The sequence below is a fragment of the Tupaia chinensis genome, unplaced genomic scaffold (assembly GCF_000334495.1).
Source record: "Tupaia chinensis unplaced genomic scaffold, TupChi_1.0 Scaffold148792_1, whole genome shotgun sequence".
Classification (NCBI taxonomy): domain Eukaryota; kingdom Metazoa; phylum Chordata; class Mammalia; order Scandentia; family Tupaiidae; genus Tupaia; species Tupaia belangeri.
In genome coordinates this window covers 923696-946146 of record NW_006208639.1, presented here as the reverse complement: position 1 = coordinate 946146, position 22451 = coordinate 923696, and the positions used below count along the sequence as shown (strand labels likewise).

Sequence of the window (22451 nt, the reverse complement as noted above, 5' to 3'; positions counted from 1 at the left end):
CAAAAAGAAACCTCTAAAAATAAACAGGTAAAATGAATTTTTAATAGTGTGTTTCATTTATCCCGATAGGTTCAAAATACTATCATTTGGGGCCAGGAGGTGGCGTGGTGGTTAAGACACTGGACATTCCCACATGGCCGACCATGGTTTGAATCCTGGACTTGATGACTTGCTTTCTCACTTTCCTTCTCTCTGTGTGTCTGTCATTCTCTGGTCAAATTAAGATAAACGAATGAATAAATAAAATTAAATAAAATACTATCGTTTCAACATTTAATTGATATTTTTAAATGATCAATGAGATATGTTACAACCTCTTTAAACACTAAGCCTTTAAAATTCAGTGTGGATTTTACTACCACCACACATTTAAATTAGGACAGCCACATTCCAAGTACGAAGTAGCCACAGATGGCTAGTGGCTTTCCTAGTGGCCAGAACATACCTAGCCAATGTCCCTGTTACCTTGCATGTCAGCTGCAACAACAAATCTTCTTCTAAGTGCTCCTTTTTCTTCTTGTTCCCATTTCAAACTCTTTTTTAGAGCCTTGACAGATTAATCTGCCTAATACACAACTCTTGGATCACATACTTCATCTAAAATTTGTGGGGGCTTGCCACCTTCTAGCAAAGCAGAGTCCTAGCAGTCAGCATTGAACATCCACTTTGACACAAACTCTCCCTTCAAATCATTTCTAACACTTTTTTTTTAGGTACCTCATCTCACCATTCCATGACCCATCACCTTCCCTTGTTCTTTTTGCCTTTTAAACCTGCTTGAAGATTGTAAGACCTGAGTGAGCATGTTTGGGGCAACCTGTTCATCTGGCAGCATGCTGGCATCAATCCTCAAGTTTATGCCAAATAAACTCCTTTCGCTTTACATATTTTATTTCAGCTTATCTTTTTTTTTTTTTATGATCACATATCCAAGGAGACAAGCAGACAGTGTCAATATAACATGACCTCCTTTTTATAAACTGTATAATTCTTTGCTATTTTCTATACTTACTGCAATGCCTGGAAAAAACAGAAAAGAAGAAATATATTGCAATTACCTCTCAGATAATCACTGCTATCTTCTAATCTACCAGATAAGAAGCCAATTAGAATGATAAATTTTATTTTGTCTGTAGAATTGGATCTACAAAAGCATAGTTTAGACTATATAATTTTTATACACCTAGAATTCTAACTTAATCCTTGTCATGAAAAAAAATGAGTGAAGCAAAACACTGTTTTCATTTAAGCTTTTCACAAAGGTTAAGTATCATGGGTTTGTCATGTGATTGAACACTTCTGGCCCCATCACCACTCCTGCTGAGCAGAGTATTTTCTCCCCACATTTACACTTCTAAGATCATGTCTGTCTGATTATTTACCTCAACTATCAGAAGACCACAGGTAGGCAGAAATAATTTTTACATTTGTATTACAGGGATCAAAGTGATCAATCATAGAACCTTAGCATGGTGGAACCACATTCTCAGGAAGGTTTTCAGTTATGTACATACCCCTGGACCTCGTTCCCCAGCTTCTCCTTTTTGAGCATCACCCTGTGACAAACAAAAACCTCAATCAAAATTCCCCAGTCCTGCAGAGTGACAGATTGCTCAATATAATGCATTATTCAGAAGTCCCAGTTTAATAGGTTAACCCAATTAGGGAAAAAGTCTTCAGTCTTTCACATGACATTTTCACCATTCAATCAAAAGAAGAAAACAGCAGCTTAGATAAACTTTGCCCTTTGGAGTGAAGCCACATGTGTAGGCTGAAGAATCCAGGTATATTTACACAGCTTAGACCCCTTTCCAATTTGACAACAGGGTCATTATTCTCAAATATGGCATTGTATTCACTCAGTGTAGACCATTCTAGCTTTTCTCCAAGGGGCTCTGGAATGTTTCCCAAAATGTCAAGAGTGATTGTTTAATTTCATTAAGATTTATGGAAATACGTTATGTATCAAAAATTATATTATAAACTAAATAAATGAAATGTAAACATATACTTTAACAGGTATTTAACAACAACAAAAGGCATGGTGGTATATTCAGACCCCTATCAGATACATTAGTGTGTTGTAAATCTACCCAAGGATTCTATACATTCTTCTTCCTTGACAAGCAGAAATTGACAAAAATAGTTCCATGTGTTTTATTTATCTCCCTAAAAATATTCTCAGAAACTCTATAATTATTCAGTCAAATGTTTGAATGTCTCTTATGAATAGCCTAATTACTTTGAAAGAAGTTTGTGTCAAGTCACCTTGCAATAAAAAGCAGTTTTATCACCACATTACTAACCTCAGGTATTACAATTTTAACATTGCTGCTTTAATTGCTATAAGAAAATAATTTGTTTTTGAGTTCAAAATTCATACACAAACTCTGTGAACTAGAAATCTGCTTCCAGAAAAAAAAAATCCTCTGGGTTCCAAAGTTTCTAAAATGTACATAATGAATATTAAAGTGTACCTCAATTGTCCCTATTTAACTTTCTTTTATTACCTAATGAAATGAAATGCTTTTCTATTGGTTTCCCTTTCTTGTTTTAGTTCCTCTGTTGAAAATTGTTTGTATCCTTTACTCATTTAATTATTAGAGGCTTCATAGTTTCACAACAGTTTTATAAAATTTTTAGTACTATACAAATCAACTCAATGTCCATTATATTTGATGTAAACATTTCCCTATATTATCTTCTCCTTAAATTATTATTTCAATGAGAAATAATACTGAGTTTTGTCTTAGATTTTCACAGTTATATTTACTAATTTCTTTCCTTGTAATTACACCAGTCACTCTTAAATTTGGAATACCATAATCCCAACAATGACCTGAACAGTATTTTTTTTCTTTAAAAATCTAGGACTTTTTTTTTTTTGGAGAGATTTTCACTGTAGGGCGCGTGCGCTCGCCAGACAGACAGAGAGAAACATAGAGACAGAGAGCGAGAAATCACCCCCCAGGGGGGATGGTCACGCCGCAATCCCTTCTCCTCCATTCTCCTCTCGGGATCTTGGGCATGCACGCACACGCGCCCGGCGTGAGTTTTTTAAGCCACCGGGTCCGGGACACGAACCGAGGTCGACTATGTGGGAGTCCAGCAACATAGCCATTACGCTAACTGCTGGTTCCCAAAATCTAGGGCTTTTTTGATAGGTACACAGATAAAAGAATTAGGGTAAATGTTCTGGAGGTGAGAAACCATTGGTGTTTTCTTTTTTGTTGTTATTATTGTAGGTCAGTTATCCATAAATTGGATTCATATAAAACACAAATTCAGTCCAATCTGAAACATGCATTAGTAGTTCATGCAAAATTGTCCGAATTCATTTGAGTGACTATTTTTTAAGTACTAGTTTCTATTTATTCAATGTCCCTAGGTTTTCTAATACTGACTACAATGGTCATATGCTACTCCAAATGGGTAAATACAAACTAACACAACACAGATAATGTAGAAAATGAACATCCTGTATTTTCACAAATATCATCAATATTCACCAGATATTATAATACTCTTTTTTTTTTAGTTTATATTCTTTGAGTAAATATAGCTAGAAAAAGATACATTTATTTAAAGAAAAGATGTTTATTCAATTACCGGGTTTCCTTTCGGTCCTCGCTCACCTTTGATACCTGGGTTTCCATGTGTACCCTGAAGGCAAGTGGGAAAATATTGTTTTGAGCAGTTATTCTATTAGTTTTCTATACTTTATGATAAGTTCTGATATGCTTTATCCCATAAAATGAGGGGAGATAAGAAAACATTTATGTCCTAAACAGAGATGCAACTTTTTTCTCCCTTCTACACCAGGAAAACTGCACTGTCTTAAACAGATTCCCTAGATTTGCTCAAAAAACAATGATGTATTTGTCTTTCCTCAACTATTTTCTTCTCAAACAATTACTCTCAACAGCTTGGCAAATAAAATTGAACTCTTACGAAGAGTTAAAAAAAAGAGACTGCAACAGTCAGAAGGATGTGTTTGTTCCTGCCCTCTCTTCATTATGGAACACTACTACAATTCCCCTCTCTGTCACTTTTGAAAGAAGCAGTCCACCTTTGGTCAAAGAGATCCTGAAATCCAGGGGACAATCTCAGAGGATGGAAGAAGGGCGTTCTCCAATCCTGCTCCAAGAAAACATGTTTTCCTATTCTTAGGCTACGAAACAGCTTACTTTTCTAAAAACTGTTTTGGGGGCACTCAATATATGATAAATAACAGTTCAAAGGAGTATTCCTATTAAAACATGACAATAACCAGTGACTGATATCAGGTTGGCTCAGCAATTATAAGCTTTCTTACTGTTCATATTAAAACATAAGTGAAATCCCTTGGTCCAATACACATAAACTAAGACTTTGCAGTAAGGGAAGGTTAAATCTTTAGCCAAAGTCAGCTTTAACTAGCTGCCACGTTGTTATGTAATGTATTTAACTTGGTATTTTGGAGAAAAAAGTCCCAGTCCTTTAATGCCTTGATTGGTAGCGTGATTCAAAAAAAAGTATAGGCTTTGGACTCAAGTCTCAAGGTAAAAATGTATTATATACTAATATATTCACAGAACTCACTCAGCTACCTACTCCCAAACACAAGCATTAGTTTTTTAAAAAAAAAAAAAAAACTTCTGATTTTATTCATTTTCACTATTTGATTTTTACTTTATTTTTGAAGTTGACCAGAGAGAAACAGAGAGAGGGAAGGAAAGTGATGAAGTAAGTGGCCAGGTCTGGGACTCAAATTATAGTCAGCCATGTGAGAGTCCAGTCACTTTAACCACCATCTTACCTGCCGGCCCTCATAGTTGAAAAATTTTACCTATGTATTTTGTGAAACATCTCTACCAGGCTCCTGACTCTAAGGCTAAGATTTGGAATCACATAAATAAATGGAATACTGAATAAGCAGCACAGATGTTTTCTGTTGACAGTTGTTAGAGAAGTGTTCAACATTTCTGTTAATCATTTCAAATGCCTCCCCAGTATAGGCATGTCACCTACCAGATATTAGGCTAGAAAATAAGGGATGCAATCCTTTCTGAATTATTTTATCAGATATTGAACCATGATAGTAAATCTTGTCATTTGCCTTTGGTTGCCAAGTACTATATCATCTCAGAGAATTCACCCTAATCACCCCCAAAGCAGCCTATTCAACTTCCTCTATATGAGGCCACATAGTGTGACTACTGCATGCTGGGTTTGGGTGGACATAACAGTTAACTTCCAGAAAGGTCTGTGTCACTTGTATCTAATGTGACAAAACTGCCTAAGCTAATGGTTTGCATTATATTTGCGTAGGTATGCATTTCATTATTGAGAAATTCCAGCTCCAGTTGTTATACACAGAGTGACACGGAAATGGTTTTTGTGGAACAAGTTCATTTTAAATCAAGTCTCCCCTTAGTTTAGATCAGTGAAATTTCAGGTTTATTTCTAAGGATATAATATATTCCTTTAGAAATTAAAAAAGAAAGAAAGAGAGGAAAGAAAAAAAGAGACAGTATTTCCATTCCTGCTTCCAAACAACTGCTTTTCAACAGCACAAAAATACCCCTTGCTTTTAAGTATAAATAGAGCTATTGCTAGGACTTCCTGGCTTAACCTTAAATTCAAAGGAAAAATATACTTGGGGCTAGCAGGTGCCATGATGGTTAAGGTACTGGACTCTCACTCACATGGCCAATCACAGTTTGAGTCCTGAACCTGGCAGCTTGAAAATCACACTAGATGAATGTGCGTGTGTCCCCAACATCCCAGGAGAGAACGGAGAAGGAATTGTGGCACAGCCATTCACTTGGCGGGAGGGTGATCTCTCTCTTTCCTTCTCACTGTCTCTGTTTCTCTCCAGTGAGTGCACATGTCCTATGGCCACAAAAAAAGAAAATAGTAATAATAATAAAATTTAAAAATTAACAAATAAAAGCAAAGTAGAAATATACTCACAGGAGGCCCTGGATCACCTGGATCGCCCTTCTCGCATTCACAAATCTTACGTTCACACTGAATTAATAATGAGATAAAATATTAACACAGAGAAAAATAGCATTTCAAATGTTATTCAGTCTATGTAACTGGAATATTCCCTTGAAAAATTTTTATCTTAGAAATACATGGATATATTTCTGTCTCTATTAAATTATTCTAGGCAACTTGAACCTAATAAAAGCCTACTAATCATTAAACTTTTCCACAAATAAATAAAAGATACAATGTATTGATGCCAGTTAAAAGGGGAAAAACAGGGACCAGCAGTTGGCGTAATTAATGGCTATGTTGCTGGACTTCCACGTAGTTGACTGTCGTTTGAGTCACAGACCTGGTTGCTTAAACTCACGCTGAGCACATGTGCGTGCATGCCCAAGATCCTGAGAGGAGAGTGGAGGAGAAGGGACTGTGGCTAGGCCATCCCCCCGGGGGGTGATTTCTTGCTTTCTGTTTCTCTGTCTCTCTCTTTCTGGCGAGCACATGCACCTTAGAGCAAAAACTTCTCAAAAAAGGGGGGGGAGGGAATAAACATTTTCAGCATAATTATGGAATTTCTGTTCTCTTTTATATAATACATCAAAATTTGAAAATATACAGGTATTAAATACTCCTTTATTTGCCAAAAGGAAATACTTGACTTGTACTATATTTTATCAATTCTTTTTTTAAATTTATTTACATTTAATTATGTCTTTACAGTATACATCATAGCCAGATTGAGGAAAACCACAGACAGAGACAAGAAACTAAAATTGGCAAGAGAGAAACATCATGTTACTTTTAAAGGATATCCCGTCAGGTTAACATCAGACTTCTCATCAGAAACAATGCAAGCAAGGAAAGAATGGAAAAATATATTCAAAATGTTAAGTGAAAATATTTCAACCAAAAATACTATATTCGGCAAGATTATCCTTCATATGAGAAGAAAAGATAAAAACATTCTCAGATAAACAGAACCTGAAAGAATTTACCAACACCAAACCATCTCTTTGAGTAGTTCTATGCGGGGTCCTTTATATTTCTTTGGTCTGGATATTTGAATGCCTCCCTAGGTTTAGAAAATTTTCTTCCAGGATTTCATGGAATAGATTATTAATGTCCTGATTAATTTCTTTACCTTCTGGGATACTGATTATCCAGATGTTTGGGTGTCTAGTAGAATCTAGTATTACCCATATTTTGGGGAGGTTATTTTCTCAGTCTTTTTGGTGGATTTTTCTAGATCAGAAGTTCTGTATTCTACATCTAAGATTCAATATTCTGCAAGATCTAATCTGCTTTTAATTCTTTCAAGGGAGGTTTTGATTTCCTATATCACAGCTTTCATCTCTAAGTGTTCCGTTTTATTCTTTTTTATGGTGTGTATTTCCTCTTTCATATCATGGAAGAACTTCCTTTCCTCCTGGAACGCATTGTCTCTTTTTTCCTGTATTTTCTGGAGTTTGTTGTCTCTCTTCTCTTGCATCTATGTTAGATTCTTCACTATGAATATCCTGAATTCTTTATGTGACATTTCCACGAGTTCCATTGTACTGTCTGTGGATGATGAAGGTCTGTTCTTTCCCCTTAGGGGTAGAGATATTTTCTTGATTTCCCATATTTCATGTGCTTTTGTGTTTTTTTCTAGTCATCTGATGGATTGATTATACGTTACTTTCTACCTTCTTGAAGTTAATTCTGAGTGTTGGAGGCTTGCAGAAGGAGATGACCTGCAATATTTCTGCAGTCCCATTTCCCTGATCATCACCAAGCAACCTGCACTTTTGTCAATGGAACTGGATATTATAAAGGCCTCAGTTTCAAGGGAATAGCTGCGGGGTTTCAACTAAGAATTCAGAGGTGTATGGGATAAAATAAGCCATGCTTACTTCAGCTCCATATCTCTCTTAGCTTCTCACTTTGCAAATTCTCTTCTCTGATTTTTAGTCATTTGGTGGTATAGTCGCATTTGGCTAATTTGTTAGAGATTTCTGCTACTGTAAGCTCACATGCTTCACTTTACTGTGAGGTACTTCTATGCCTATTTCTCTTCTACTACTGTGTTAGTAATATCCACATAAAGAAACTTCAATTTAGACTTATAAAGATGAGTTTCTCCCTTTCTGTACCAGTTTAGTGGGGGTTGAGTTTTACTGTGACCCTAAAAGTATTCAGATGTTTCGCTACTGAGCACCTTGACCTGACTAGACACTCAGTGTGTGGAAGGTGAGAAGCAAGGTGAGAAGCAAGATAAGAAAGTGAGGTTAAAAAAAAAAAGGAAACAAAGAGAAAAAAAGTCAAAACAAAACAATGAAAAGGGGGAAAAAGACTTTTTTTTTAAGTAAAAGGCAAAAAAAAACCTGAGAACTGCGCAGCTTGTTGCATGGAAAGAGCAGAGGCTTTCTGGTTAAAGGGGCAGGGCTAGACCCCTTCAGATGCACATAAATTCTGAAATTAGCAAGACAAAGGAGAGGTTAGAGATGAGAGACAGTAGCTACAGATTTTAAAAAAGAACAAAAAAACCATATATATAAAAGAGAAAACAAATTTTTTAAAAGAGGTTTCTGCTATAGGGCGTGTGCGCTCGCCAGACCGAGTGAGAGACAGAGACACAGAAAGCAAGAAATCACCCCCAGGGGGGATGGTCACTCCGCAATCCCTTTTCCTCCATTCTCCTCTCGGGATCTTGGGCGTGCATGCACACGCGCCCGGCATGAGTTTAAACCATCAGGTCTGGGACGCGAACCGTGGTCAACTACATGGGAGTTCAGCGACATAGCCATTACGCTAACTGCTGGTCCCAAGAGAAAAAATTTTAGAGAAAGAGAGAGGGAGAGAGAGAGAGGCAAAGATAGAAGACAGAGATTGCCCTACCTGGCTTTTCGCTGAGTGCTGGGCGGGAAGGAGAGGTTTAGGGCAGAGGCTTTCCAGTTAAAATGATAGGGCCAGTCCCGCCCCAGATGCACCCGTATTCTGGCCTTTCACTGGGTGTTGGACCCAAAGGAAAGGTTTAGGGCAGAGGCCCTCTGGTTAAAGTGGCAGGGCTAGGCCCATCTGAGATGAACGTGGATTCTGGCTTTTCTCTGGGCGTTGGGCAAAAAGGAGAGGTTTAGGGCAGAGGCTCTTCAGTTAAAGGGACAAGGCTAGGTCCACCTCAGATCCACATGCATTCTGGCTTTTCGCTGGATGTTGAGCCAGAACCCATATTTTATCAATTCTAAGATGCACATTTTTCCTCATTTTGACATCTTTGAAACCAGAATGAATCTTATAATAGCTTCTGACCAGGCCTAATCATGACAAACTAGTTGTTTTCTACACGTGCATTTCAAAACAGAATGAAACTGAAGAAAATTCCACAGCGTTCTTAAGAAATGCTGAATTGCCAATGTTTTGTTTTTTGTTTTGTTTTGCCATGAGGTACATTCGCTAAAGAGAGACAGAGAGACACAGGGAGGGACAGAAAGTGAGAAAACATCCCACAGAGGGGATAAGCACTCCACAAGCCCTTTTCCTCAATTCTCCTCTTGAGATTTTGAGCGTGTACACACACACACACCAACTGTGTTTTTCACGCCACTGGTCCAGGACTCGAACCACACAGTAGGCTATGTGAGATACGGTCACCTTAACCACCACACCACCTGACTGGCCTGATGTGTTTGAGGGCACAGAGGCCAGTATTGTGTGGGAAAACAGAAGTATCAAAAACTCAGACAAAAAGTGAGTCAAAAGATTTAGACTCTGATGTGAAGAAGTTTTAGAAATAACCAATTTACTTTGCTTGTATTTTTCTCTTATGGTACAAGATTTTGAAATCTGTATCTAAAAACATCTTAAAAGACTCTTACCATGAGTATAAAATCAAAGTTGCAATTGATAAGAAGGCACACTCTATCCTAATTTAATTGTCAATTTTTTTTTCTGAATGGTACATGGAATATGTATACCTGACCATGTAAAATTCAATTCTGCAAGGTTTGGTTGGCTTCGGTTATTTTATGCAATAATACTTGCTAATATGCTGATATTTAATACACAGATTTTCAGGCAGAATTCAGATGTTCAAACTTTTCGCTTTAAGACATACACATCCAGTATAATAGTCCTCAGCAAGCTCATGATCATGCAGAGTGCTAAGTCTAGCCAACCAATATTGGCTGACTTCTTTTACCATGTGCTCTGGTTGCCATCATCATGCTTCCTCTTCTTCACAACAGAAGGAGAAAAAGTTCAATGTCAATTGGCCTGCAGCAGGGGAGTGACTCAGCTGTCTCTTAGCTGGAAACACTTCAACTAATCCTTGCCAATATCAGCAACATCACCTAAAGTAGAGGACTCAAGAGGCTAGTGCCAGAGAAATGCTTAGAATAAAGACAGTTACAAGGAACAGGCAAAAACCTATGCAATTTGGTTATCATTGGTTTCTAAAATCACTTTCGAGAGTCAGATCAAATACTTACTTTTTCTAAATTTTTCAACTGCAGTGGATATAAAAGAAATCAGATGGCTGCCTCAATATAGATTGGCTCATTTTAAAAAGAATTAAGCATTTTTATTTAGTCACACTTAATCTACCATTGTGAATCAAAATGCTGATTTGATAATGCAAGCTTTTAGAGGAATTCATAATAATCAAAGCATGTGGTGCTTACCTTCTTTTCAAATAAGATATCCTAGGAGGAAAAAAAGAATGAAGCATTAATTCGATTCATGGTTCTGCTTCTAGCTTCTTATTAGTCTTAATTATTCCCTATAGGATATGCAGTTTCCAAGAAGAAGAGCAATTCAGCCTTTTTAACCTTGTAGAAGTAATAAAACCTACCAGTCAACCACCCAAGGAGCACTTCGAGCCATGTAATAATAGAGACATGATTGACATTAAAAATTACTCTGTTTTCTAGGAACTTTATCCTATTGCAACCTATGTTTTATCTTTTGTTTCTTTTATCAGCTTTATAATCTTTATAATTTGATTACAAGTTTAATAAGTTATAATGTGAAAGTTTTCACTTATACTTACAAAGACTGAAACAGAAAACATAATTGTATGTGTTTCTTTTATTTTTTTCTATTCTTATACATACTTACACTTATTTTTCAGCATTAAAACATTAGCTTTAGTGTCATAAATTGGCTTAGGTAATTATATTAAAACTCAAAAAGGGAAAATTACAAAGTCCAATCTCATTATTTTTTTAGATGATCTGGAAGACAGGGTTTCATTACTATGATCATCAGGAGAAAGAGTTTTCTTTCTTTCTTTCTTTCTTTCTTTCTTTCTTTCTTTCTTTCTATTTTTTTTTTGGAGAGGTTTTGCTATAGGGCGCGTGCACTTGCCAGACAGACAGAGAGACACAGAGACAGAAAGCAATAAATTACCCCCCAGGGAGGATGGCCATGCCGCAATCCCTTTTCCTCCATTCTCCTCTTGGGATCTTGGGCATACATGCACATGCTCCCGGCGTGAGTCTAAGCCACCGGGTCTGGGACTCAAACCGCGGTCGACCACATGGGAGCCCAGTGACATAGCCATTATGCTAACTGCTGGTCCCAGGAGAAAGAGTTTTCAATTTGAAATTTTAAGAACCTCAAATCTAATACGTCACTTAAAAGTTCAGTAAGAAAGAGATATATAGCCTTTAAATTTTAACTGTATAAACAATCTTTTGGTAGACAATTTTAACAGCTCATAGTCATATACAGAACATGTAAAAGTGATTCACATTTATATCTTCCTACCTTAATGAAAAAAAAGGATGGAAAAATAATATATCTCTTATAATAAGCAGAGATCATTATAAAAAACAAACAAACATTGGGACCAGCAGTTAGCGTAATGGCTATGTCGCTGGACTCCCACATAGTCGACTGCGGTTCGCATCCCGGACCTGGTGGCTTAAAACTCATGCCGGGCGCATGTGCGTGCGTGCCCAAGATCCCGAGAGGAGAATGGAGGAGAAGGGATTGCGGCGTGGCCATCCCCCCTGGGGGGTGATTTCTCGCTTTCTGACTCTCTGTCTCTCTCTGTCTGTCTGGCAAGCGCACGTGCCATATAGCCAAAAAAACTCTCAAAAAAAACTAAAAACAAAACAAAACAAAACAAAAAACAAACAAACAAAACACAAGAAAGGCCCCAACCACAGTGGTACATAGGTAGCACCACTGCTTAGGAGACTGGAAGTCATCTGGGAGGCCCAAGTTCAGTTTCAGCACCAACCTAAACACACTGGTTTGTTGTGTGTGCCTGTAACCTTAGCTAATTGTGAAGGTGACGCAGGAAGATTCCAACACAGTGAAACCTTGTCAAAAATAGTTAATGTCTGTCTCTTTCTCTTTTCCTCTCTTACCTCTGTCTCTCTCCCATAGAATAAAATATAGATATAGATAAAAAAAAGATAGATAGATAGATAGATAGATAGATAGATAGATAGATAGATACAGCTCCACAGTGATGTGACTTAGCAAAGGTCACATACTTGGACTGAGCCCCTGACTATTTTAAGCGCCACTTAATACAGGAATTAATCAGCCAAAAACATTTTTCAAAACTATTTTAAATTCATGTTACAATCTGACTTTGTTCAACAACTTGACCTCTCTACTGTACTTCAGCTCAGCGGAGTATTATCTGACAAACACACAGAAAGCCAGATTGAAGTCAGACACTGGGAAAGGGGTTACTCTATATGGATAGGTAGAATTAGTATTTTCTTAAGGTAGAAATTACATGTTAAGTTAGTGCCTTCTGATTGAATCTGAAGGGGTAATTTACACATGATAAAAAAAAGTGGAAAGTGAAAGGACTGAACTATATGTTGCAAGATCTTTAAAATGAAGAAATAAATGAGGAAGTTAAAGATAAGTCAGAGTATGTACATTTATGGAGGACTCTGCATCCTTTTAGTTTTGTTTTTACCCTATCTTTATTTCCATACCTAATAAAACTTGTGGGAAGAGATACCAAAATGCTTTATATAACTCTAATGATTTGATGAGGGAAAAAATTGGGTTGGGAATTTTGTGTTATCCTGGGATTTCATCCTGTTTCAATCATCCTGTTTGACTAGTTATGTGGCTTTGGGCAAATTATATAATCCTACCAGGTAATTTTTCCCATGTATTAAGAAGAAAAAAAGTTGGCCCTATGCTCTCAGGAGCTATAAAACTCTGGCCATAAATGACACCTAAAAAATGTACTCTCATGTGTCATCCTTCACTAACAAATTATTTTAAATTACTGGATAATGTAAATCTAGGCTAAAAGCAGATGGGAAACTTGTGTCATTAAGAGCTATGGGGGGGGGCAGCAGTTAGCGTAATGGCTATGTCGCTGGACTCACACATAGTCGACCACGGTTCGAGTCCCAGACCCAGTGACTTAAACTCACACCGGGCACGTGTGCGTGCATGCCCAAGATCCCGAGAGGAGAATGGAGGAGAAGGGATTGTGGCGCGGTCATCCCCTATGGGGGTGATTTCTGTCTTTCTGTCTCTCTGTCTCTCTCTGTCTGGCTGGCGAGCACACACTCCCTGTAGCAAAAAGCTCTACAAAAAAATAAAAATAAAAAAGAGCTATGGGGGACCTGCAGGTTACGTCACTGGACTTCCACATGTTCGACCCCAGTTCAATTTGGTGGCCTAAAACCATCGAGTGTGTGCATGCGTGCTCAAGATCCTGAGAGAAGAATGGAGAAGGGTTGGCCATCCCCCTCACCCCGGGGAGGTGACTTCTCACTTTCTGTCTTTCTCTTTTTCTCTGGCAAGCACATGCATCCAATAGCAAAAATCTCTCTTAAAAACATAAAAAGAGCTAGTAGGTCATGTGAAGAAATGAGAGTTCAGACATACTGACAGCCTCAATGTAAGATGACATTACTCCTCTGTAGTATATGTGGCTGTGCCTATAAATCGTGTGGCTTATCTCTGGACTGCCAAAGACAACCCTTGTTTTCACCTGTTATCCTGGTATTCCTTCCAAACCTATACTAAAGAAATTGCACAATTTTCAGAATTCATTGTTTTTAATAGTGAAAAATAAAAACTAATTTTAAAATATCTATCGATAGTGGAATAGACCAATACATGAAATTCTATTGAGCAGCTAAAGTGCATGCATTAGATTCACGTATTTCACCATTGATAAATCTCCAAAAACACTGGGTAAAAAATAAAGTTGTGGGACTAGCAGATAGTGTGGTAGTTAAGATGCAGGACTCTCACATGGTCATCCATGGTTATAGTTCCAGACCCAGTGGCTTGAAAATCATGTCGGGAGCATGTACATGCACGCACAAAATCCCAGGAGAAGGATGGAGGAGAAGGGATTACAGTGTGGCCATCCCACTGGGGATGAGTCCTCACTTCCCCTCTCTCTATCTCTCTCGTCTTTCTCTGGCAAGTACACAGGCCCTATGGCAAAACCTTAAAAAAAAAAAAAAAAAAAACTAGTTGCCAATGATACAATACAATCCAAATTTTATAAATATTCAAAACACTTGTCAGAAGCTTGTTTCCTCTAGGAGGAAGAGAGAGAAAGGGAATTCAAAAGAAGTTTAACGAAACAACTAATAGTTCAAGTAAAATGGTAATATCCAAAAACAACTACTGAAATAAGGAAAAATACTAAGTTTTGTCACTGTGCAACCTTTTTACAATAAGCAATAACCTCTTTAGTTTTATATATTCATGAATTTGGTTTTTACTGTCTGATATGTAATTTTACACCCTTTTCAGCTCTCCCTTTGAAAACACAATTTCTGCTTTGCTGAATTATTCTTTTAAAAAAGTGTTAGAAGGCTCAAAACATAACAACACAAATAATTAATTACTTTTGGAACTCACTTGATTTTGTGTTTTGTGGAATTTATATTTCTGTGGAAACGAAAATGGACTCAAAACTACATAATAGATAAGACTGTTTCAAACAAAGAACAAAGGCCTATCCCTAAGGGCACTTATGGCCTATAAACCCCAGGGACAAGAATATAACACACAACAAGGAGTGTATGAAGGAGGCCCTGGACTAGGGGGTTGGAGCAGAGCACAATATGGTTTCTTAGAACAGGTGGGTTTTCTGGATGATGTTGAAGAAAGGAATGCAAAAGACCAACTAATCGATGGTATGCGGTTTTATTTGGCAATGTTTATGAGGAAAATAGTTATAAAGACTAACAAAAGCAAAAAGACAAAGGAGGCAGTGAGGAAGGGCATTTAAAGAGAGTAGACAGATGGGTCCACGTGGATGGAGCTGGAGGCCTTGGGAAGTACTGAGGGCTTCCACTTAGGCAGAGAGGCAGGCTCTGAGGTCAACAGCTGGGAGAACACAGTCAACTGTAGGGGAAGGGCATGTTTGATTTTAGTCTGGGTGGGCTCTTGAGCCTTGATGAAAATAGGGGGATCAGCAGATGGTGGGCAATGGGTATATCATTGGACTCCCATGCAGGCGACCATGGTTCGAGTCCCGGACCCGGTGGCTTAAACTCATGCGGGGCGCGTGTGCATGTGTGCCCAAGATCCTGAGAGGAAAATGGAGGAGAAGGGACTGCGGTGTGGCCATCCCCCTGAGGGGGTGATTTCTTGCTTTCTGTCTCTCTCTGTCTTTCTGGCAAGCACACATGCCCTATAGCAAAAACCTCTCCCCAAAAAAAGAGAAAAATAAAGGGACAGAGAAATGAACAAAGTTACCAGCATCCTAGCAAATGAGATAAGAGTAAAATAAGAGTAAAGCACTTAGTAGTGCTTTACTTTTTTTTTAATCATAAACTCTATGACCAAAAAAAAAAGAAAGAAAGAAAAGAAAATTGCACCTTAATATAGTAGCAAAATATCCACTATAAAATCAGAAATGGGGCCCAGCCATAGTGGTATATTCTGCTAAATGCTGTGCTATGCAGACTGGGACAACATGGAGATTCCAGGTTCTATTCCTTGGTGGTGTGCACCTAAAATCCCAGCAACCTGGGAGAAGGATCACAAGTTCAAGGCTGACCTGGGTAATATAGCAAGAAGACCCTGACTGGAAGAGCCAGGCGTGATGGCACACGGCTGTGGTCTCAGCTACGCAAGAAGCTGCAGCTAGAGGACTATGACACAGCAAGACCCTGTCTTTAAAAAAATGAAAAATAAATTTAAAAACTCAAACACAGAACAGAAAAACAGAAATAGTTTCTAAACATAGAGATCCTTGGGGAGTAAACCATACTTAAGAAATTATAAAAGCATAGCATTCTAAATATAATATAGAAACGATCAAGTTAGTTCCATCTTTGTATGTGAGAGAGAGAATATCTTAAATTTATGTTTGTTATTTTTTAAAAATCTACAAAAATGAAACCAATTTCTCATATCATTTAATAATATTTCCTTAAAGGCTTTTAAAATATTTATTGTCAAAGGAAATAGAGAACAGAGGTATTTTGTTTTGCTTTGTTTTGTTTTGCTTTTAAATATCTCTTATTATTCTAAAGTACCAAGTAATAATTAGGACATTTGGTTGAACTAGTTTCTTAGGTATCAGTACTGTATTGTAAATCAGTATAAAATAGCAATGAAAATATTTTCCATGTACCCTTCAATTTAGAATAACATGATACTTCTTCCTAGAGGTGTCGAAGAATGTACAATGATATTATAATTTATCTTAGCTCCTGCAAAATGTATTCATTCTGGAGACTCATGTCAACTAAAGTCTCCCCTGTAATAAAAAGGAATAAACTGCTGATGCAAAAATATAACCCAGATGAATTTCAAAATTATTATGCTGGATAAAAGAAACCTGATATGGGAACCAGCAGTTAGCGTAATGGCTATGTCGCTGGACTCCCACGTAGTCGACTGCGGTTCGTGTCCCGGACCCGGTGGCTTAAAACTCACGCCGGGCGCGTGTGCGTGCGTGCCCAAGATCCCGAGAGGAGAACGGAGGAGAAGGGATTGCGGCGTGACCATCCCCCCGGGGGGTGATTTCTCGCTTTCTGTCTCTATGTCTCTCTCTGTCTGTCTGGTGAGTGCACGTGCCCTACAGTGAAAATCTCTCCAAAAAAAAAAAGAAACCTGATACAAAAAGAGTAAATACTACCTGAATTTATTTACGTAAAATTCTAGAAAGCATGAGCTAATCTAGAGTGACAAAAGTCAGATCAGTAGCTCAACACCAAGAGAGGGATGTACTACAAAGAAGCATAAGGGAACATTTGGAAATGCTGGAAATGTACCATTTCCTAATTTTTTTTGGTAATTTGATGGGTGTATACCTCTGTCAAAACTCTTGGAATTGTGCACTGACGTAGATGCAGTTTTGTACTTACATTATACCTAATCGGTTTGTTTAAAAAGTCTACTAAATTATTCTTTAAAAATAAAGATGTCAGGACCAGCAGTTGGCATAATGGCTATGTCTCTGGACTCCCATGTAGTCAACCGCAGTTCAAGTCTAGGAACCGGTGGCTTAAACTCACGCTGGGTGCGTGTGCATGCGTGCCCAAGATCCCAAGGGGAGAATGGAGGAGAAGGGATTGTGGTGTAGCCATTCCCTCTAGGGGGTGATTTCTCATTTTCTGTCTCTCTACCTCTCTCTTCTTTCTGGAGAGCACATACACTCTATAGAAAAAACCTCTCCTAAATAAATAAATAAGTTAAAAAATACAAATAAAGATGTAACAGAAATGGATTGGATAAGAAATTTTTCCAATTATCTAATTAAGATTAAAGTTCTGCTTCCAGATGGTGGCAGTTTGTAACATGGAGCCTTGGAATATCACCCTTTGAATAGCTTAATAAGCACTTTGGGTTCTGGAAGTGTTTGGAAAGCAGTACCTCCTTCAAGAAGTGACTTATTCACAGAGCTTACATCTGAACAAACAAGCCGAAATCACAGAATGCAAAGGAAGAACTGTGTTGTTGGTGAATTTTTTGGTTTCCCCAGAAACAGAAAAACAGTCCTGCTCCCAGTCTCCTGCCAGGTGTCTACGTTCTCAGTTTGTGGATCTTGGTGAGGGTATGTCTGTGGGGAGTATGAACATCCTGAGCCTACACATCTGGCCAAACAAGGAGCTGCCTGTACTGCATCTTCTACAGTCAGCTCTTCTCACCCTCAGGGGAAGATGGAAAGTAGCAACAGGTGACTCATCGTATTTCCAGGATTCTCTCCAACATATGATGGAGCCATCTGTGTTAAATGGTGACTACACCTTAACCCATGATGCAAGCAGTGCTAGGTAATTAGCCAGGTACTACTGCACTTTCATGCCCAAGAGTTGCTCAGAATGAGCACTCACCCCAAGCACCCCGAGGCTTAGCCCATCATCTCTATCTTGGACTTAGGCAGAACTCTCTAATCTACTCCCAATCTCCAAGAAGAACAGGTAAGAAATCATTGTAACTTTGGAGGAGGGATGTTGCTTACTTGTCTCATGGTACTTCTTTTATTTTATTTTATTTTATTTTTTTGAGAGGTTTTAGCCATAGAGTGCATGCACTCGCCAGAAAGACAGAGACAGAGAGACAGAAAGCGAGAAATCACCCCTTAGGGGGGATGGCCATGCCACAATCCCTTTTCCTACATTCTCCTCTTGGGATCTTGGGCATACACGCAAGCGCGCCCAGCATGAGTTTAAGCCACCAGGTCCGGGACTCAAACTATGGTCGACTACATGGGAGTCCAGCAACATAGCCGTTACGCTAACTGCTGGTCCCCTCAAGGTACTTCTGATTAAAAAAACCTTTCAAACCCTCACTATTAACTTTCTTAATATTTCTTTACAGGGTCATGCAGACTCTGGGATCTTTGCTGGCCTTAAATTTTCCACTGTAAAGTGAGCATAATAACAATAATCTTATAATACATCATAAGATTGTGATAAACATTGCAAAACACAAAATTCTTTAAGTGCTCAGAACAATGCCTGATAACATAGAAAGTACTCAATTGATGATAGCTATTAGATAGACAAGAAAAATTCAGGTCTCAAGCTGAGAACAACTAAGAGTAAAAAAATAAGAGCAATATTGGGAAAAGGATTGGGAGAAAGGACAATAGAAGAACAAACTCTAAAATACAGTCTGAGTTTTCTTTGCAACCTATAGAAAATAACCATAGGAAATGCTCAATACCTAAAAGACACTTCTTCCCTATCTTCTTCTCAGGAAATCAAAGAAATCAGTATTTTTAAGAAAATCAATATTTAGCACATCTACCAATTTATCTCGAGGTGTTTTCTCCTTGAGAAATACTGTGAAGAGAGATTTAATTTTGATTGCTTTGCCTTGTGTTTTCTGAAGCAGAAAAAGCTCACACAGAGAGCAGAACATCCAATAAAGAAAAACATTGACACAGCTAATCAGACCCATCAAGTGGGACTCATTGATCTTACGGGTGAATTTATGACTGAATATGAAGTTGCAGTGATTTTAAAATAAAAGAACTTAATATCTAAGAAACAAGAAGATAATTTAAAATTTGGAAACCTTTGAACTTTGCTTGAGTAGCATAATGTGTGATAGGTCAGAGTCAAAAGTATTTATGCAGATGTGGAATGAGAAAAGATCAACTTACTATAAATATAACAGACCACAAGTTGACCCCAAAATGAATATAAGTCAGCAGTGTTCATAATCATAGGATATATAAATAGAAGCATGACTTATCTAATTAGAAAGTAATCTCAACATCTTCAGTATTGGCTAGAAAAAATTTAGGAATGCAATTCCAAGGAATGACCTTTGTACTTCCCTAGTTTACCTGGTGTAAAATATCAAGAAGGTAAGAGAGACTTCAGAAAGAAGACACTTCTATTTCTTAGAAAATTATGAAGGTAGATTCTATATTTTTCATCTTTTGACCAACATTTCTTCTTATAGAATTTATAACCAAGATAATATTACAATGATAAAAATATAATCAACCAATCAACCTCCTAGGTACCTACCAGACGATCTCTAATTTTATCTATAAGGGCTGGATCATTCAATAGGAGAATGGGTTCAGTGGATGACTCCCCAGATATCAAACGAAGTTTGGCTTCATTGACTACAGTAGAAAGTCCAATGGTGATAAATGATATTCCTGAAATTCTGGCATCTTCAGAAATACTTTGAACATCTGGACTTTTTGGATGGTCAATGCCATCAGTCATCAGCAAAACCACTTTCACTCCGCCTTTCCTCCCTTCTCTCTTAAGCAGCCTGGTGGCATTGGAGATGGCATAATAAGAGAAGGTTCCTTGCCCAATTAAATTCATAGACTTAGCCCTCTGCTTAAATGTTTGCAGATCCTTCCAAGAAGAAAAAGGTGGATCAATCTGGACAGAGCTACTAAACTGAAGGGCTGCCAGTTTGATGTCATATTTCAAGGAATGGCCTGGGGTCAGTTGGAAAATTTTGTCACTCAAGCTTTCCACAAAATCTTTCTGTTTATCAAAGAGGATGATTTTAGAACTTTCAGAGCTGTCCACAATGAAGACAACATCAATGAAGCAAATGGAATCTGAAATAGGACAAAAAGATTAGGCAAAATAATTATCCCTATTTATAAAAGAATATTGCATAGAGAAAGCCTTGAAGTGGTATATCACATATTATTTATTTAGTTTTACTTGTCTCTCTCTTTTTTTCTTTTAAGAGAGATTTGCTATAGGGTATGTGTGGTCACCAAAGAGACAGAGACAGAAAGTGAGAAATCACCCCCTTTTGTGGGATGGCCACACTGCAATCCATTCGCCCCCATTCTCTTCTTAGGATTTTGGGCATGTACACACATGCACCCAGTGTGAATTTTAAGCCACTAGGTCCAGGACTTGAACTACAGTGGGAGTTCAGCAAAATAACCATTACGCCATCTACTGATCTTAGTTTTACTTTTCTTGAAATCAAGGGAGCAGGGTCTGCAGGTGGTGTGGTGGTTAAGGGCACTGAATTCCCACATTGTCAACCGAACCTGACAGCTTGCTTTCTCAATTTCCCTCTCTGTCTCATTCTGTTCCTCTCTGGTCAAATTAAAATAAATAAATAAAGTCAAATAAAATTATTCGTTTTTTAAAAAGAAAGTAATGGTTCATTAAAAAAACAAATCAAGGGAGCAAGTGATTATATGCATCACAGAAAGACTAAGGGAAAAATAAAAACAGAGAACTTAGGGGCCAGCAGGTAGCACAGTGGATAAGGCACTGGACGCCCACATGGCCGACCACAGTTTGAGCCCTAGACCTAGTGGCATGAAATTCATGCCAGGTGTGTTTGTGTGTGCATGCTCAAAATCCTGAGAGGAGAGTGGAGGAGAAGGGATTGCAGTGAGGCTTCGCCCCTGGAGAGTGATTTCTCACTTTGTCTCTCTATCACACGTGACCACACATATGCCCTATAGCAAAAACCTCTTTTAATAATAAAAATAATCATAAAAAAAGAACAGAGAACTTAAGTTGCCTTCTAACTCTGTATATTACCAGTGGATTTGCCCACAACTTTGAATGCACCACTTAACCTAACTGGATCTCAATTTCATTATCTGTAATATGAGAATGACAGTCTCTGCCCTGTCTGTTTCACAAGATTATGGTGAGGCTCAAATGAGACTATAAATGCACAAGTACTCTAAAAACTGTTGTTCTGTAAGTATTAAGTTATATTATAATAGAATTATATCAAAGTAGAATGCCACATGTATACATATATGTGTGGTTTGCTACTTATATCAAATGCTATTTAGAAAAATTCCTATCAGTGTTTTGGCCAGCAAAAACAAATACCTAAAAATGAGAACAGGGCTAGCCCCACAGCACAGTGTTTAAGCACTGTGCCTTGGGAGCTGGATCCCATGTGGTTGACTCCAGTTCAAATTCTGGCCTACACACCATTAAAAACATGCTGGGCATGTGTACATGCTTGCCAAACTCCTGATGGGGAAGAGAAATGGAGGAAAGGGATTGTAGCATGACCTTGCCCACTGGGAGGAATGCTTTCTCTATGCACCCCCCACCCCAAAAGTACAATGCCTTCTGGAAATTATTATTTTCTTTTTTTTTTTTTACCTTGGAAATTATTTTTCCTAGCAAGTGAGCTTGGCTTTGGTCCTTTCTTTCTTTGTCCAAACACTGTTTGATTCATAAAAGTTGGCAAAAGCAGGAGACAGAAGACAAAATATCTGTTCCACATAGTGGTAGATGGTGCAAAATCATCTGTTGTATAGTACCTTTAATAGAAAAATCAGTTATAAATATTTTAATAAAATAGTGTTTGATATTTTTAAACTTTAAGCCAGCAAAGTTAAAAACTGGGCTGAGAAAGAGAAATATTTCTAGAAAAAAACTTTTTAGAAAAATATTCACATTGAGAATTTTTTCTTTTGCAGTTAGAAACCAACTTTATTGTTACAACCAATTTTTATTTATAGAATATAAGTCTCTTTAAAAAGACACATTACTTCATTTAATCAATGGTAAAAAAAAAAAAAAGTCTTTTTTTTTTTTTTTTTTTTTTGA

The 22451-nt window shown here is 37.7% G+C and overlaps 1 protein-coding gene across 1 annotated transcript in view; it reads right to left on the bottom strand.

Annotated features, from left to right (window-relative positions):
• The window catches only part of COL28A1 (collagen type XXVIII alpha 1 chain), a gene marked incomplete at its 3' end in the record, with an annotated part of 32799 nt that overhangs the window by 4131 nt on the left and 6217 nt on the right, over positions 1-22451 (bottom strand). Inside the window, exons 2-7 of the mRNA XM_027769143.1 lie at positions 22002-22162; positions 19905-20461; positions 10635-10655; positions 5956-6012; positions 3610-3663; positions 1515-1556 (exon numbers count right to left, since the gene is read on the bottom strand). Coding sequence (XP_027624944.1) covers positions 1515-1556; positions 3610-3663; positions 5956-6012; positions 10635-10655; positions 19905-20461; positions 22002-22125 — 855 coding nt within the window. The remainder of the gene's footprint in view (positions 1-1514; positions 1557-3609; positions 3664-5955; positions 6013-10634; positions 10656-19904; positions 20462-22001; positions 22163-22451) is intronic.